This window comes from Mobula hypostoma, chromosome 1, assembly GCF_963921235.1.
Source record: "Mobula hypostoma chromosome 1, sMobHyp1.1, whole genome shotgun sequence".
Taxonomy (NCBI): domain Eukaryota; kingdom Metazoa; phylum Chordata; class Chondrichthyes; order Myliobatiformes; family Myliobatidae; genus Mobula; species Mobula hypostoma.
Genome location: NC_086097.1, coordinates 44453066 through 44467687, shown reverse-complemented (window position 1 = coordinate 44467687; position 14622 = coordinate 44453066). Strand labels below are relative to the sequence as shown.

Sequence of the window (14622 nt, the reverse complement as noted above, 5' to 3'; positions counted from 1 at the left end):
CAATTCCTTTATCTTCCAAATATTTATCTATCTCCACCTTAAATATCTCTAATGATTTGGCCTCTGGGGCAGAGAATTCTTGACCAACCATTTATTATGAAAGAGTAGGCTTCTTGAATAAGAAATAATCAGGGCAAATTGTTATATGGATCTGGGTGAAGTTTTATCAGGACAATCTAATAATGTACCAAAGAGTGAGTAAGCAATTATCTCCATAGATCTGGAACTTACAGGTTATAATTTAGTGATATTTATTTGATTTTGAATCATTTGTCCATCATATTACATAGAACTTCTTCATAATGTTAAGATTTTAATGAATTAAATTGGACTGCATTCTCCATTAAGGAATGTGAATTCCAAAACTTGTCATTAAAAATTATATGCCAGTTTCCGAGGGGTCATGAACTGTTTTACCACTTCGTCAGTAACCTGCTTGCGTCGTGCTTGGTGTTCTGCTATGAGAGGCTGCAGTGTTTCAATGAGAATTTTCTTTAGTTCTCCTGTAAGAAGCTTTCCACTTGAATAATCCTAAAGGAAATAAGGATAATAAAGAAATTAATCCTAAATTCATTGATGTAACTGCATTGACTACACCAGTGTATGCTTCAAATGACGTTATTAAAATCATTAGGATAATTATGTATAAAGGCGGCCTTTCAGTGCGACTTTATTCATTTAGAAATATGTTGTGGTCCATTCATTGCATCAGCTCACGTTCTTAAGGTGCAACTTACAGCTAATAGTTCTTTAAAAATTATTTTAACACCTCTTTCGGCAGAGACCAAAAGCCACATCACTGGAGAAATTATTTTTGCATTCCCCTACAAATAAATGACCAGAAACATGTAATATTGAAGGAATGCTCTAAACACATTAATCTTTCAGATGGGATGTTAAAGTTACGCAATATCTTCATTCTCAAGTGTAAGTGAAGAAGCTGGCTGATCACACCACTGACAAACATGCATCCTTCAATCAGTATTATAAAATAAATACACAGTCATATTACTGCAAATGTGAGCTTATTCTGGGCATGTTCGATGCTACTTCTGCTATATTATAAGAGCGAATATACTTAATAGTCATTCATTTGCAGAAAAAAACATTTGGATATCTTGAAGTTGCTCTTATGTCATGCCTTTTGCAAATCCTTCATTAGCTGCATCATCACCAGGACTTCCTCGGACTAAATTAGCAATCCTGTGCAACTGATACATTCTCGAAATATTACACTGGCGTTGCTAATTCCTGCTCTCTATTTGTTGGCTGTATTAAAAGTTAACGGTATGATTGCAAAAGAGGCAGATAAGTGTATCTAGAGGGTAGTTCTGGGTGAGCCTCAGCCATTACTAGGTATGAAGTTCTTGCTTCGTGTTTGGACAAGACTAGGGATTTACAGGGGATATGAAAATTGTTCATAGCGCAAGATGCAGAGAGTCATTCAAGTAGTGGGAGAAAAAAGAAACGTGGTCATGGGGTATACCATAGATGGGAGAAGAGACATTATTTTCCGCAGCAAAGAGTCTTGAGTGCCTTCCGCCAGGGCTGGGGATTAACTTGGAGCGACGGGGAGGATCCAGTCACATAGGCATTAACGTCACAGGTAGGGTTGGGAAGGAGGGTATGCTGAAGGATTATGAGCAGTTAGAGCAAAGTTGAAAAAGCAGAACCATTAGGATGATAATCTCCAGATTATTACTTTAGTCATATGTAAACTGCAGAAGGTAAATAGAATAACAGAAGTAACCACAAGGTTCAAGGGTGAGTGGAAGAAATAGGTTCTGATTCATGAAGTACTGGCACCATCTGGGGAAAGAAGGAACTGCACATTTGGGGCAAGGTTCATTTGAACTGGAAAAAAACAAAAACTAGGGTTATAGACTAGCCTTTCAACTAGCCAGAGGAGGGAAAATGTCAAGTGACACGAATGAAAATCAATCGAAAGAACAGAGGCTAGCGAGGAGAATGAAAATCAAAGCATGACAGAAAGAGATGGAAAATAAATGCAAAAACATGCAACACAATGGATCTGTAGTTAAACACTGCAAAACAAAGATGAAGATTCCTTATCTGAATGCAGTGATGCTGCTACTAGTAGGTTTCCACTGCATCTGCATACAGTACACGTACAGTACTTGAGGGGTGGGGTGGCTCTGATGGTAAAAAAAATATGAAATCAAATCCTTAGAAAGAGGTGACATAGGATGCAAATATGAATTTAAAAAGTATTTTGAGTCAGTCTTCACCGTGGAAGACACTAGACGTATACCAGAAGAGTGTCAGAGGGCAGAAGTGAGTGTAGCTGCTATTATTTAGAGAAGGTACTTGGGAAACTGAAAGATCTGAAGGTAGATAAGACACCTGCACCAGATGGACTACACCCCAGGGTTCTGTAAGAGGTGGCTGATGAGATTGTGGCGGCATTAGTAATGATCTATCAAGAATCACTAGATTCTGGAATGGAATGGAGGACTGGAAAATTGCAAATGTCACTCCACTCTTTCGGAAAGGAGGAGGGAGCAGAAAGGAAATTATAGACCGGTTAGCCTCACCTCAGTGCTTGGGAAGATGTTGAAGTCCGTTATTACGGATGAGGTTCCTGGGTACTCGGAGACAGATGATGAAGTAGGCATGGTTTCCTTAAGGGGAAATCTTGCCTGACAAATCAGTTGGAATTATTTCAAGAAATTATAGGCAGGATGGACAAAGGAGAGTCAGTGGATATTGTTTACCTGGATTTTCAGAAGGCCTTTGACAAGGTACCGCATATGAGGTCGCTCAACAAGATGAGAGGCTGTAAAATTACAGGAGAGATACAAGCATGGATAGAAGGTTGGGTGACTGACAAGAGACAAAGAGTGGGAATAAAGGAGATCTTTTCTGTTTGGCTACTGGTGACTAGTGGTGTTCCACAGGGGTCAGTATTGGGACCGCTTCGTTTCACGTTACATGTCAACAATTTGGATGATGGAATTGATGGCTTAGTGGCTAAGTTTGCAGATGATATAAAGATAGGTGGAGGGGCAGGTAGTGTTGAGGATGCAAGCAGTCTGTAGAAGGACTTAGACTGGGAGAATGGGTGAAGAAGTGGCAGAAGGAACATAGTGTAGAGAAGTGTATGATCAGGCGCTTTGGTAGAAGGAATAAAGGTATAGGCTATTTTCTAAACAGAAAGAAAATTTAAAAAGTCAGGGGTGCAAAGAAACTTGGGAGCTCTTGTGTAGCATTCCTTAAAGATTGACTTGTACGTTGAGTCGGTGGTAAGGAAAGCAAATGCATTGTTAATCAAACTGTCATGGATAGCGTTGAAAAGACTTTTTTTGTACAGTGCTAAATGGTTATTTCTTAGAGCACTATTTTATAACAGCTGGGAACAGGCTAGTTTAGATTTGGTCATATATAATGAGGAAAGATTAATAAAACATCTCAAGGATTGCAAATGAAGCTCTGATCACAACACTGTAGAATGCAGTAACAGTTTGAGGATAAACATCCTGATTCAAAACCAGTGTACTCAACTTATGCAAGGATAATTAACCAATGTCTAAAGGAAAATCTGTCCTTCAGACATTGGGAAAATAGGTTAAAAGAAATGTCAGTAGATGAATAGAGGGAGAATGTTCAGAAGATCTTTCATACCACATCAGAAATTTATCGCCTTCAGCTAGATGAACTCAGTGAGAAAGATCTAACTGTGGTTAACAAAGCCAATTAAGGAAAATTATAAAATTAAAAGCCAGTGTATTCAGAAAGGGAAAAGGTAGTGGTAGATCAGAAGACAGGAGATTTAAAATCTAACTGGACAGCGGGGTGACCCATTGGGGCACCCTTTGAGAGAAGGGTAGTGCAGTCTGATGTGACCAGAATAAACATTAAGTTTTCCTGAATGCTATTGGTATCGCTTTGCTTTGGAAACGGAAGTAGAAAACCTCAGTTTATTAAAGAAGAACGACGCATAGCAAAGCAAATATAGCTGCTCCTCATTTAACGAAGGACACTTTTGATGGCATCATTTCTGGTTTATCTGCCAGTCTTCTGCCTCTCGTTGTCATTCTGGAGACGTGCAGTCCTTTCATCCCCCGTCTCTTCATCTCTTCTGCTGTTTGTTGTTTGTCTCTGATCCTGGAGACGTGCATGCCTCTCCTCCTCTGTCTCTTCTTCTCTCACCTTTTTTGTCCTGACTCTTTGATCCTGGAGTCCTGCGGCCCTGGCCTCATCCGATTCTTGTTCTCTCCCTCTCCTTGCTGCTTCCCGACCACGTTTGGCATCATCTCTTGACCATAATGTCCCCCTTCCCTTTCCATGCGGCATAATTAGGCTGACCATTTCTTTTTTACCCTAATGCTGGATAGAAGATACGAAGCAGTAACACCAAAGGATGCTGATTATTCTTGATGATGTGGCTGGCGTTCTCCTAAATGGACGTGATATAGTCATCGCTGTCCTTTGACGGCAGCAAAGGGTTTTATGGGTGTCTTGAAGTACATCATTACAATAAGATTTAATTATCTCTTATTGATGGGTGGCAGTTAGATCTGTCCCAATCCTGCACATGCTGATGGTGATTAGCAGAATGTGGCCCTTCGAAATAGAGCTGCCTTGCCCTTTTGCTCCAGTAGGTGTCACTGCTGAGGCTGGCCGTGCGCATGCGTCAGGCTGTCGCGTCCTGATTTCCATGATGGCCGATAGGGTCTCGGGTTAAAAGGGAGCCTGTTTATTTTGGCGAATGAGCAATTTTATACGAATATATAACCCTGAACTTTGCCTGCATTCTGTAAGTTAGCGCATTTTAATTTGATTTAGCCAAAAAAAGTGCCGCTGTAATGCACCGTTTGCACTAACTGGAGGTCACAAACAGACAAACAGACAGACAGAGCATGAGAGTTTTAGTAGTATATAGATGAGGAAGACAGCTGATCATGAAAAAAAAAACTGGCTAGCAATATCAAAATAAACAGCAGGAATTTATTTACATATGGTATATCAAAAGAAAGAGGCTTGCTCAGCATAGGACTCATGGAGAATAAGACTGGGAATTTTACAGCAGGAAATAAGCAAATGGTACATAATTCATGGCGGAAGACATAATAAACCAATTCCAATTCCAAATATAAACAGAGTGGCTAGTTTCCAACAGCATGGAAGAACTTGTAGCAATCGCCATCAGGAGGGAAATAATGAGACCGAAGGGAGGCAAGTCAACCATATCTGATGGCCTGCATCAAAGGTTTTGAAAGAGAATGGCTGCAGAAATAATAGGTCCATTGATTGAAGCTTTTAAAAACTAACCATATTTCAGGAAAATAACAGCAGTTTGGCACCCTGCAAACATGACTCTTTATACAAGACAGGTGGGAGGCAAAAAGTGGGAAATTATAGGCCAGTTACCTTAACATGTATCTAAATGAATGCCTGGTCAATTAGAGAAGCTTAATGTAATTAAACCAAATCAGTGTGATTTTACGTAAGGGAAATCAGGTTACATCTTTAAAGCAAAGAAGATCAATAGCAGAGTACCTGTAAATGTAGGGTATTTGGATATACAAAAGACATTCAATAAGGTGCCACATAAAAGGCTGGTGCACAATATTACTCACTGTCTATATTAATGACTTGAAGGAGAGGGCAAAGTGTAAAGTATCCAGGTTTGTTAATGACTCAAAGGTATGGGAATGCATGCCAGGATAAAGATAGTTAGACTCTGTCATAGTGGATAAGTTGCGTGAGCGGACAAAAATTTGGCAGATGGAATGTTGAGATTTTGCACCTTGTAGGAGGAATAACAAGACAAACTATTATCTTAATAGAAGGAAACGTAAATGAATCAAGCAGAAGGATCAAGATGTCTTAGGACATGAAATGCAAATTGCAAATAAGTGTAGCACAGTAACTAAGACAGCAAACAGCACATTAACAATCTACCTATTGCTAAGGATTTGTAAATTAAATATAGGGCAATATTGTTACAGCTGTGCGAGGAGTTGAAGAAGCTGCACCTGGAGAGTCATGAACAGCTTTGGAAAGCTTATTTAAGAAAGTATACACTATAACTGAAGGCAACAGCACAGAAACAGGCCATTTGCCCATCTCGTCTACGCCAAACTATTCAAACTGCCAAGACCCATCGACCTGCACCCAGACTATAGCACTCCATACCCCTCCCACTCATGCACGTATTCAAACTTCTCTTAAATGTTAAAAATCACGTTTAAACATTCCACACTCTCATCACCTTCTGTGAAGAAGTTTCCCCTCAGCTTCCCCTTAAACATCTCATCTTTCACCCTTAACCCACAACCTCTAGTTGAAATCTCACCCAAACTCAGTGGAAAAAGCCTGCTTGCATTTACCCTATCTATCCCCTTCATAATTTTGTATACGTCTATCAACACCCCACTCCCTCATTCTTCTATGTTCTAGAGCAGTGGTCCCCAACCTTCGGGCTGCGGACCGATACCGGGCCACGAAGCATGCAGGGGTGCAGCGGTAGCTGGAGTGCACCCAGCACATCTTTAAGAAAAAAGCCGAAATAAACAAGCTAATTAATTAGGTGCCGCCCAGAAGCCAGTCTTCATTAGAGGAACTGAGGTGGAGAGGGTCAATAACTTTAAATTCCTCAGCATTAAGGATCGACGTTTCTCTCTCTGAAAAGTGTCAGAGAATCTGTCCTGGGACCAGCACGTAACTGTCATTACAAAGAAAGCACGGCAGCGCATATACTTTATTAGAAGTTTGTGTAGATTCAACATGTCACCTCGATCCTGACAGCCCTGTCTGGGCTGGCATTTAAATCGACCAAACAATGGAACAGCTAAAGGCTCCAGCGCCCTGGAAAGTGGAGTGAACATCGTGTAGAGCAGCGGTCCCCAACTACTGGGCCACGGACCAGTACTGGGCTGCAAAGCATGTGCTACCGGGCCGCGAGGAAACAATATGATTTGGCGATATGAGTCAGCTGCACCTTCCCTCATTCCCTGTCACGCACTGAGCTTGAACGCACGCGAGGTCATTACCCGCGCGTCATCCATGTCAACGCGGGAAGGAGATCAACTCCTTAAGCTTGCAAATGACGACAAGCTGAAAAGTATGTTTGACATAACATCTCTGCTGGCAATCTGGATCAAAGTCAAGGCTGAATATCCTGAGATAGCCATGAAAGCACTGAAAACGTTGCTTCCATTTCCAGCATATCTCTGCGATGAATGCAACGAAAACTAAATTGCAGAATAGACTGGACATAAGGAACCCCCTTCGAGTATCGCCGTCTCCCATTACCCCTCGATGGGACCGTGTTGTTGCAGGGAAACAAGCCCAGGGCTCCCACTGATTCAGTGATACTGGTGGGTTGCAATGATGTTATATGTTCGTACGGGGAAAATATGTACGGTGTGTTTAACATCCAAACGTTACTTGAAATGTTATGATGCTATTGACTTATTAAGTGACTTATATAACCATATAACAATTACAGCACGGAAACAGGCCATCTCTGCTCTTCTAGTCCGTGCTGAACGCTACTCTCACCTAGTCCCACCGACCTACACTCAGCCCATAACCCTCCATTCCTTTCCTGTCCATATAGTTGTCCAATTTTTCTTTAAATGATAATATCGAACCTGCCTCTACCACTTCTACTGGAAGTTCGATCAACACCTACTTCAAGCTCCCCTGTCCTCCCCTGATAATTGACATCACTATATTCAAGCGAGGAAAATATGCGCTGTGTGTTTAATATTAAATTCATTAGATAACCCCTTTTAGAAACGAAATTGAGTGCATTAGCCACTTACCACCTATATTCCAGTCGTGATTAACACTCCCCCACCCCCCGAACAGAATTGCCAAAAATGATTTGTAGGGGAAAAAATTGGCACGCACACGCATGCGCACACAGATGCCCGCGCAAGGCTTCATGGTCATTGTAGTCTTTCTTGGGGTAAACACAATGTATTGACTGCTACTTTTGTCCATTGGCAACCCTATCCTCCCCACACCCCCGGTCCGCAAGAATATTGTCAATATTAAACCGGTCCGCAGTGCAAAAAAGGTTGGGGACCCCTGGCGTAGAGCAAGTGAAATCCACAATCGCCTCTGATCTGGGCCGACATTCACGTGCCGGGCGGCACCTAATTAATTAGCTTGTTTATTTTGGCTTTTTTCTTAAAGATGTGCTGGGTGCACTCTGGCTACCGCATGCTTCGTGGCCCGGTATCAGTCTGCGGCCCAGAGGTTGGGGACCACTGTTCTAGGGAATAAAGTTCTAACTATCTTTCCTTATAACTCAGGTCCTTCAGTCCCAGCAACATCCTTGTAAATTTTCTCTGTACTCTTTCAATCTTATTTACATCTTTCTTGTAGGAAGGTGAACAAATCTGCACACAATAGTTAGGCCTCACAAACATCTCATACAACTTCAATGTAATATCCTAACTCCTCCAATCAATACCTTGATCTATGAAGACCAATGTGCCAGAAGCTTTATATCTAACCCTATCTACCCGTGATGCCACTTTCAATGATTTAGGGCCTTTATTCTAGCACACCCCTCAGTGCCCTGCTGCTCACTCTGTAAAACCTACCCTGGCTGGTCCTCCCAAAGTGCAACATCTCACAATCATCTGCATTAAGTTCAATCTGCCACTTTTCAGCCCATTTCTCCAGTTGATCCAGATTCCGCAGCGAGCTTTGATAGAATTCCTCCTTGTCCACTACATGCCCAATCTTGGTGTCATTCACACCGAGGAGGAGAAGATGACGGCGCGACGCAGCATGCGCGGCCTCTCCGGTGATGAATATCTGTAATCTGTCAAGTAGGATGCCGTGCACAACTCTGATTTGATGGAGGCAGACGTGAGAGCACGGAGGAACATCTGGTGAAACTTCTGAAATGCCTGCTTTGCTGCCACTGCTACTGTGTGATCCAAAATCTCCGGAGGGGAAGGCCCTGAATCCTCGGCATTGCCTGTTGCTTGGCGGCCAGGGTCGAAGCGCTCAGTGCTCGGTGTCGGGGGGCTGGTCAGAGGCTCGAAGTTTTCGGGCGGACTCAGAGTCGGACTGTGGTCGGGTGCTTCCAGGATGCTGCATCGGCAAGTTTGCGGCACTGGAAGCTCATGGCAGGGAGCGTTTCTTCCTTCTACCGTCTGCGTGAGATGTTGGAGCTATCGGGACTTTGAGACTTTTTTTTACCATGCCCATGGTCTGCTCTTATCAAGTTACGGTATTGCTTTGCACTGTTGTAACTATATGTTATAATTATGTGGTTTTTGTCAGTTTTAGTCTTGGTCTGTCTTGTGTTTCTGTGATATCATACTGGAGGAACATTGTATCATTTTTTAATACATGCATTTCTAAATGACAATAAACGAGGACTGAGTGTCCTCATCATCTAATCTAAAAAAGTTTGTTCATTCAGTTAACCACATTATCATCCAGATCATTCCACTGGTCACAGGCCTCCAGTCAGAGAGGCAACCATCTACTACCACTTTCTGGCTTCTACCACAAAGCCAATGTCTAATCCAATTTACTACTTCATCTTGAATGCCAAGTAACTGAACCTCTTGACCAACCTCCCACTGGGGACCTTGTCAAATCCCTTGCTAAAGTCCACATAGACAATGTCCATAGCCTTGCCTTCATCAACTTTCCTGGTAACTTCCTTGATAAAAGTCTACAAGACTGGTAAAATAAGATCTACCATGCACAAAGCCATTCTGATTATCCCTAATCAGTCCCTGTATATTCAAATACTCATATATATCTGGTCCCTTGGGATACCTTCCAATAACCTTCCCACTACTTATGTCAGGCTCACTGGCCTATAATTTCCTGGTTTATTCTTCAAGCTTTTCTTAAACAGCCAACAACATTAGCTATCCTTTAATCCTCCAGTACCTCACCAGTTATAGTTGTTCTGGACACCGGAGATCTCTCTGCCTTCCCACATCCCGCAAGAGGATCATTCAACTATCCTGCCTGGCATCCCTACTGCTCTAACTGTGCAGTTATAAAGAAGGAAACAATAAATAAACTGGAAAAAAATCTACCTACAGCTTTTTGCCTTCTCACAATCGAGCCTCAAAGATCTAAAGCCTAAAATCCCCACTCTAACACTGTCTACTCTGACAAAGGCCACTCCACTTCCCCTTGCCTTATTTTTATTTGGTTTTGCTAATGAATCCTGACCTCTGACTGTCATTGTTCAAATACCAAAACTCACACAAAGTGCTGGGTTGCTCGCTCCCGATTTCTGATTGGCTGCCGTTCAAATGCAATTCATGAGGCTAACTCCTGGGTTGTCCTGTCATAATGGCTAAAAGATTAGATGGTATTCTTTAAAGTTGAGACGACAGCTGATCTAAATGAAACATATGAAATCCTATATATGTATGTTTCAGTTGCATCACCTTTTTTCTATGAGGGCATGACAGAGCAAATGTTGAGTTGCCCTAACCTGTGGTAGAGTCTCAAGTGAAGGGATGTGAGCTGCCACAGAAGGTGCTGAATCTCTGGAATACTGCACGTGTGGAAGTAGATCACTGAATGTATTTAAAGAGCAGGTAGATTTTGTTTTAAGATTAAGGAATTGAGGGCTATGTAGGCCTGGGACAGATCTGTCATGATCACATTGAATGGCAGGCAGGCAGCCTACTTCAGTTCCTGTTTACTTGTGATTTTTGTATTGTATTTTGGTGAAAATAAGTTCATCAAAGAATCAGAGAGCGGGCCCAAAAACAGGCCCTTAGACCCAGAGAGTTTGCACTGACCATCAACCACCCTTTACATGACAAAGTTGTTATGTAACATTATCATTTTAGGGGACTGAAATGAATAAAATTAAGTTTTTAATAAACTCTGCTGACCTGCTTTATCTTGTCCAATCTCTCATCATCTTCCAGGAAAAACCTCAAGTACAAATAAGATACATCCACTTCACAATTGCCACCAAGACGCTGATGCTCTTCAATAGTATCTTTACCTCCTGAAAATGCATGCTTGTTGATCTGAGTGAAACAAAAAATAAGAATTAAGTACATTGACGTTGTATAATTTGAAATTTTAATTTCAAAGAATAGTAATGCAAAACATCTTCGATTCCTCATTTGACCAACAAATATGGACATGAGTTTATATCTATGAGGAACATTACCTTTGTTTTGATTTGCTTTGGGGTATCTGTAAGGAAGATGGAAGAGTTGGGGTCACTGGCACTCATCTTTGTTTGTGCTCCCTGCAGAGCAGGGAAGAAGGTGGAATGCAACAATGCTGGTTTTGAATAACCAATTCTTGGAGCAACATCCCTTGTCATCCTAAAATAAGGGTCCTATGGAAAAAGCATATGCACAAATAATAAGACTTCAGCTTGTTTCTCAAAAACTGATTCTTGAGCTAATAAATAATTACTGAGTCTAATTTAAGCACTTAGAAGTTTATCAATGCAGTAAGAGAAATGACCAGTAAAATCTTTGATTTAACATACCTTATTTACAATCCCTAATCTGACGTAGATGTAGCGATATTTATTAAGTGCAAATTGAAAATTATAACATACTCAAACTTGCTACACTGAATTACCTACACCCAGAGATGTAACTAAACCTTTGTTGCACTATTATGTGTTCCTTCCAAATGGTGAGATGACAATTCATTTGCTGATACCAAACCATACTGAACTTCCAAGCTCAGGCATGTGCTTCTTTAGGTTTGTTAAGGAAGTGGCAGGTTCTCCAATGTGAAAAGCTACCCAAAACAGAGCCTTTGCCAAACTGACCTTCTAAACATCTTGAAGGGCATCTATTAAGAGTAATAGTACAAATATTTTCTCTATTTAGAGGCGCAGTTTTACATGGTCTTTTGACATTCCAGCATATTGCACGGTTATTATTTCTGAAATGTGGTTAATGATGCAATAAAGTATGGCAGCCAATTTGTAAATAAAAAAGATCTCTCAACTGGTAGTATGACAAATGGCTAAATAGTTCTCTTTTAATTGTGTTGGCTCAGAGATAACTAAACCCGGAAAAAAGGGAAATTTTTTTTCTCCCCTTCAAATCGTCACTTTCACACAGACAACGAATCAAGCCTGCCTCCGTTCTCTTTGGCTGACAGTAGTATATAATAACGACTTGTAGAGAAAATATAATCTCATTCTGTGCACTTGAAGCTGAAATACTGTGGAAAAAATAATGCAATCTCTGCAATCTTATAATAAAAAGCATTGGCACTTTTCAAACACGATTTATTTTGATATTAAGCACTGACCTGATCGATGGCACATGGAATAAGACACTGAATATCCTTTCGGCCATTAAAGATTTGTGGAAATGAGGAGCTGAACGACGGAGCAGCCTGTATTGCAGGGAAACTGATCTTTCCTGCCAATTTAAAAAAAAAATGAAGAGTTTTAAATATGTTTCTTAATGACAGCAATCAAATACTTAAAAGAATTAAAAACAATATATGCCACAAAAAATCTTATAGCCCCGATTAAAACAGTTGTTTTTCATTGCCACCCAAATATAAACATTTTCTCAGAGATAACCTCACAGCATTTCTCCTTCAGACTCTGCTCTAAGAAATTTATTATTGACTGATTTGAAAGGCTACTCAATTTTTCTAGCACTCTACTTAAAATCATTGTTCTTGCATCCTTTCTTACTCCCTCCCTCCAAGTAAATTTCACAATACAGAAACTTGAGTCATCCATTCTCATGTGGTCTCATCCCAATCACAGGCTGATGTTCTCTGTTCACTTACTTCCATTGTTTGTCATCCAAATCCCTAATTACCACTGTTTGTGTCTGCCTGTCTGCCCCTGGAATAAGCTCTCTCTGAACTCACAGATGCTTGTACTTCTAAAATCTCCTGTTTAATCCCTGGTGGTCCATGTGGTACTCCAGCAATACTTTATGGACAATTAATTATTTTTCAAAAGTAGTCAAAGATGTAAAAAAGTGTCAACCAGTATGTAGGAAGGTTCCACAATCACAGTTGGGTGTAAGATAAATGGTCACAATGGTACATCTGTCAAAATTTGCTAGTCTTTGGTGACAATGCCAAATCTCCTCAAACTCCAAATGACTTATAGCCACTAACATACCTTCTTTGTGATTCCTCAGTACATGGGGCCCAGGATAGATCCTGTGGGATGTTGATGCCCAGCAACCTGAAGCTGCTCATCCTTTCCACCACTGACTCCTTGATGAGGATTGGTGTGTGTTCTTTCTACCTCCTCTTTCTGAAGTCCACAATCAATTCCTTGGTCTTACTGACATTGAGTGCAAGGTTGTTGTTGTGACACCACTCAACCAGCTGATCTATCTCACTCCTTTATGCCTCCTTCAATCATTAATATATATGACAAACAATAAAGGATCTAGCACCGATCCCTGTGGCAAACCAGTGATTCAGATTTCTAATTTAAAAATAAACCCTCTGCTACCACTGTCTGCTTATTAGACCAAGCCAGCTTTGTAGCCAATTTGCCATCTGACCAAGGATCCCATGTATTCTACCTTTCTGGACCAGCCTACTAGGTGAGACCTTATCAAAGGCTAAGTAGACAATGTCTACTGTCCTGCTTGTCAATTATCATGTTCACCCCGTGGAAAAACTAAAATTTTTTGAGATATGATCTCCCGTGAACAAAGCCATGCTGACTACCCCTGATCAGTCCTTGCCTTTCCAAATATATCCTGTTCCTCAGAATGCCTTTCACTAATCTTCGCACCACTGAATTTAGATTCCTGGCCTACATTTTCCTGCTTGTGCGTGCAGCCCTTCTTAAAGCCAAAACATTAGGTATTTCTCAGACATCCAATACCTCACCTACGGCTGATGAAGATACAAAATTATAAATACGAGAAATTTTGCAGATGCTGAAAATCTAAAACAACTCACACACAATGCTGGAGAAATTCAGAAGATCAGGCAGCATCTACGGAAATGAATAAACAGTCGAGCTGAGCTGAGACCCTTCTTCAGGACTGGAAAGGAAGGGGAAAGGCGCCAAAATAAAAAGGTGAGGTGAGGGGAAGGAGGACAGTTAAAAAGTGAAAGGTAAAGCCAGGTGGGTGGGAAAGGTAAAGTGTTGGAGAGGAAGGAATCTGATAGGACAGCAAAGTGTGAGGAATTGAGAATATAAAAAAATCATTTTGAACCTAAAATACCTCTGGCTAAAAGAATAATTGGGACGGAATAGGAATTTTTGAACTAAACTCTGTCTTCAGCAGTTAGCTAAAACAAGCTCATTACCAGTTCTCCTTGGTTTGCAGAGAGACATTGAGAGTTTGATAACATTGTACCCTCGGTTAAGTAGGGGGAGGAGGACTCACCGATAAGGACAGGAATGATATCTGTCTGTAATTAAGTCAGGGCCTAGCAAAGGGAATAACTGATAAGGAATAGACAGTACATCCATCTGTAATTAAAACCTTGATTTAGTGGACTCTCTCATCTAAGTAATTAAGTTTTGCTCCAACAGACTTGGTGTGAGTACCAGTTCTAATAACACCTTGCAACAGTAATGTATGGGGCTTACTATGTATAAATATATGGCTGTAACCTGACTAAGTGGGTCTACTTGTTGGATGGTGGCAGTACTTACGTGCCTTCCCTCTG

The 14622-nt window shown here is 41.0% G+C and overlaps 1 protein-coding gene across 3 annotated transcripts in view; it reads right to left on the bottom strand.

The window, feature by feature from the left end:
• Positions 1 to 227: 227 nt before the first annotated feature.
• The window catches only part of LOC134346019 (tryptophan--tRNA ligase, cytoplasmic), a 36355-nt gene continuing 21960 nt past the window's right edge, over positions 228 to 14622 (bottom strand). For all 3 annotated transcript variants that reach the window (XM_063047359.1, XM_063047360.1, XM_063047361.1), the window contains exons 8-11: positions 12265 to 12377; positions 11153 to 11326; positions 10866 to 11006; positions 228 to 531 (exon numbers count right to left, since the gene is read on the bottom strand). In XM_063047359.1, the coding sequence (XP_062903429.1) occupies positions 373 to 531; positions 10866 to 11006; positions 11153 to 11326; positions 12265 to 12377 (587 nt within the window). In that variant the 3' untranslated portion in view covers positions 228 to 372. The remainder of the gene's footprint in view (positions 532 to 10865; positions 11007 to 11152; positions 11327 to 12264; positions 12378 to 14622) is intronic.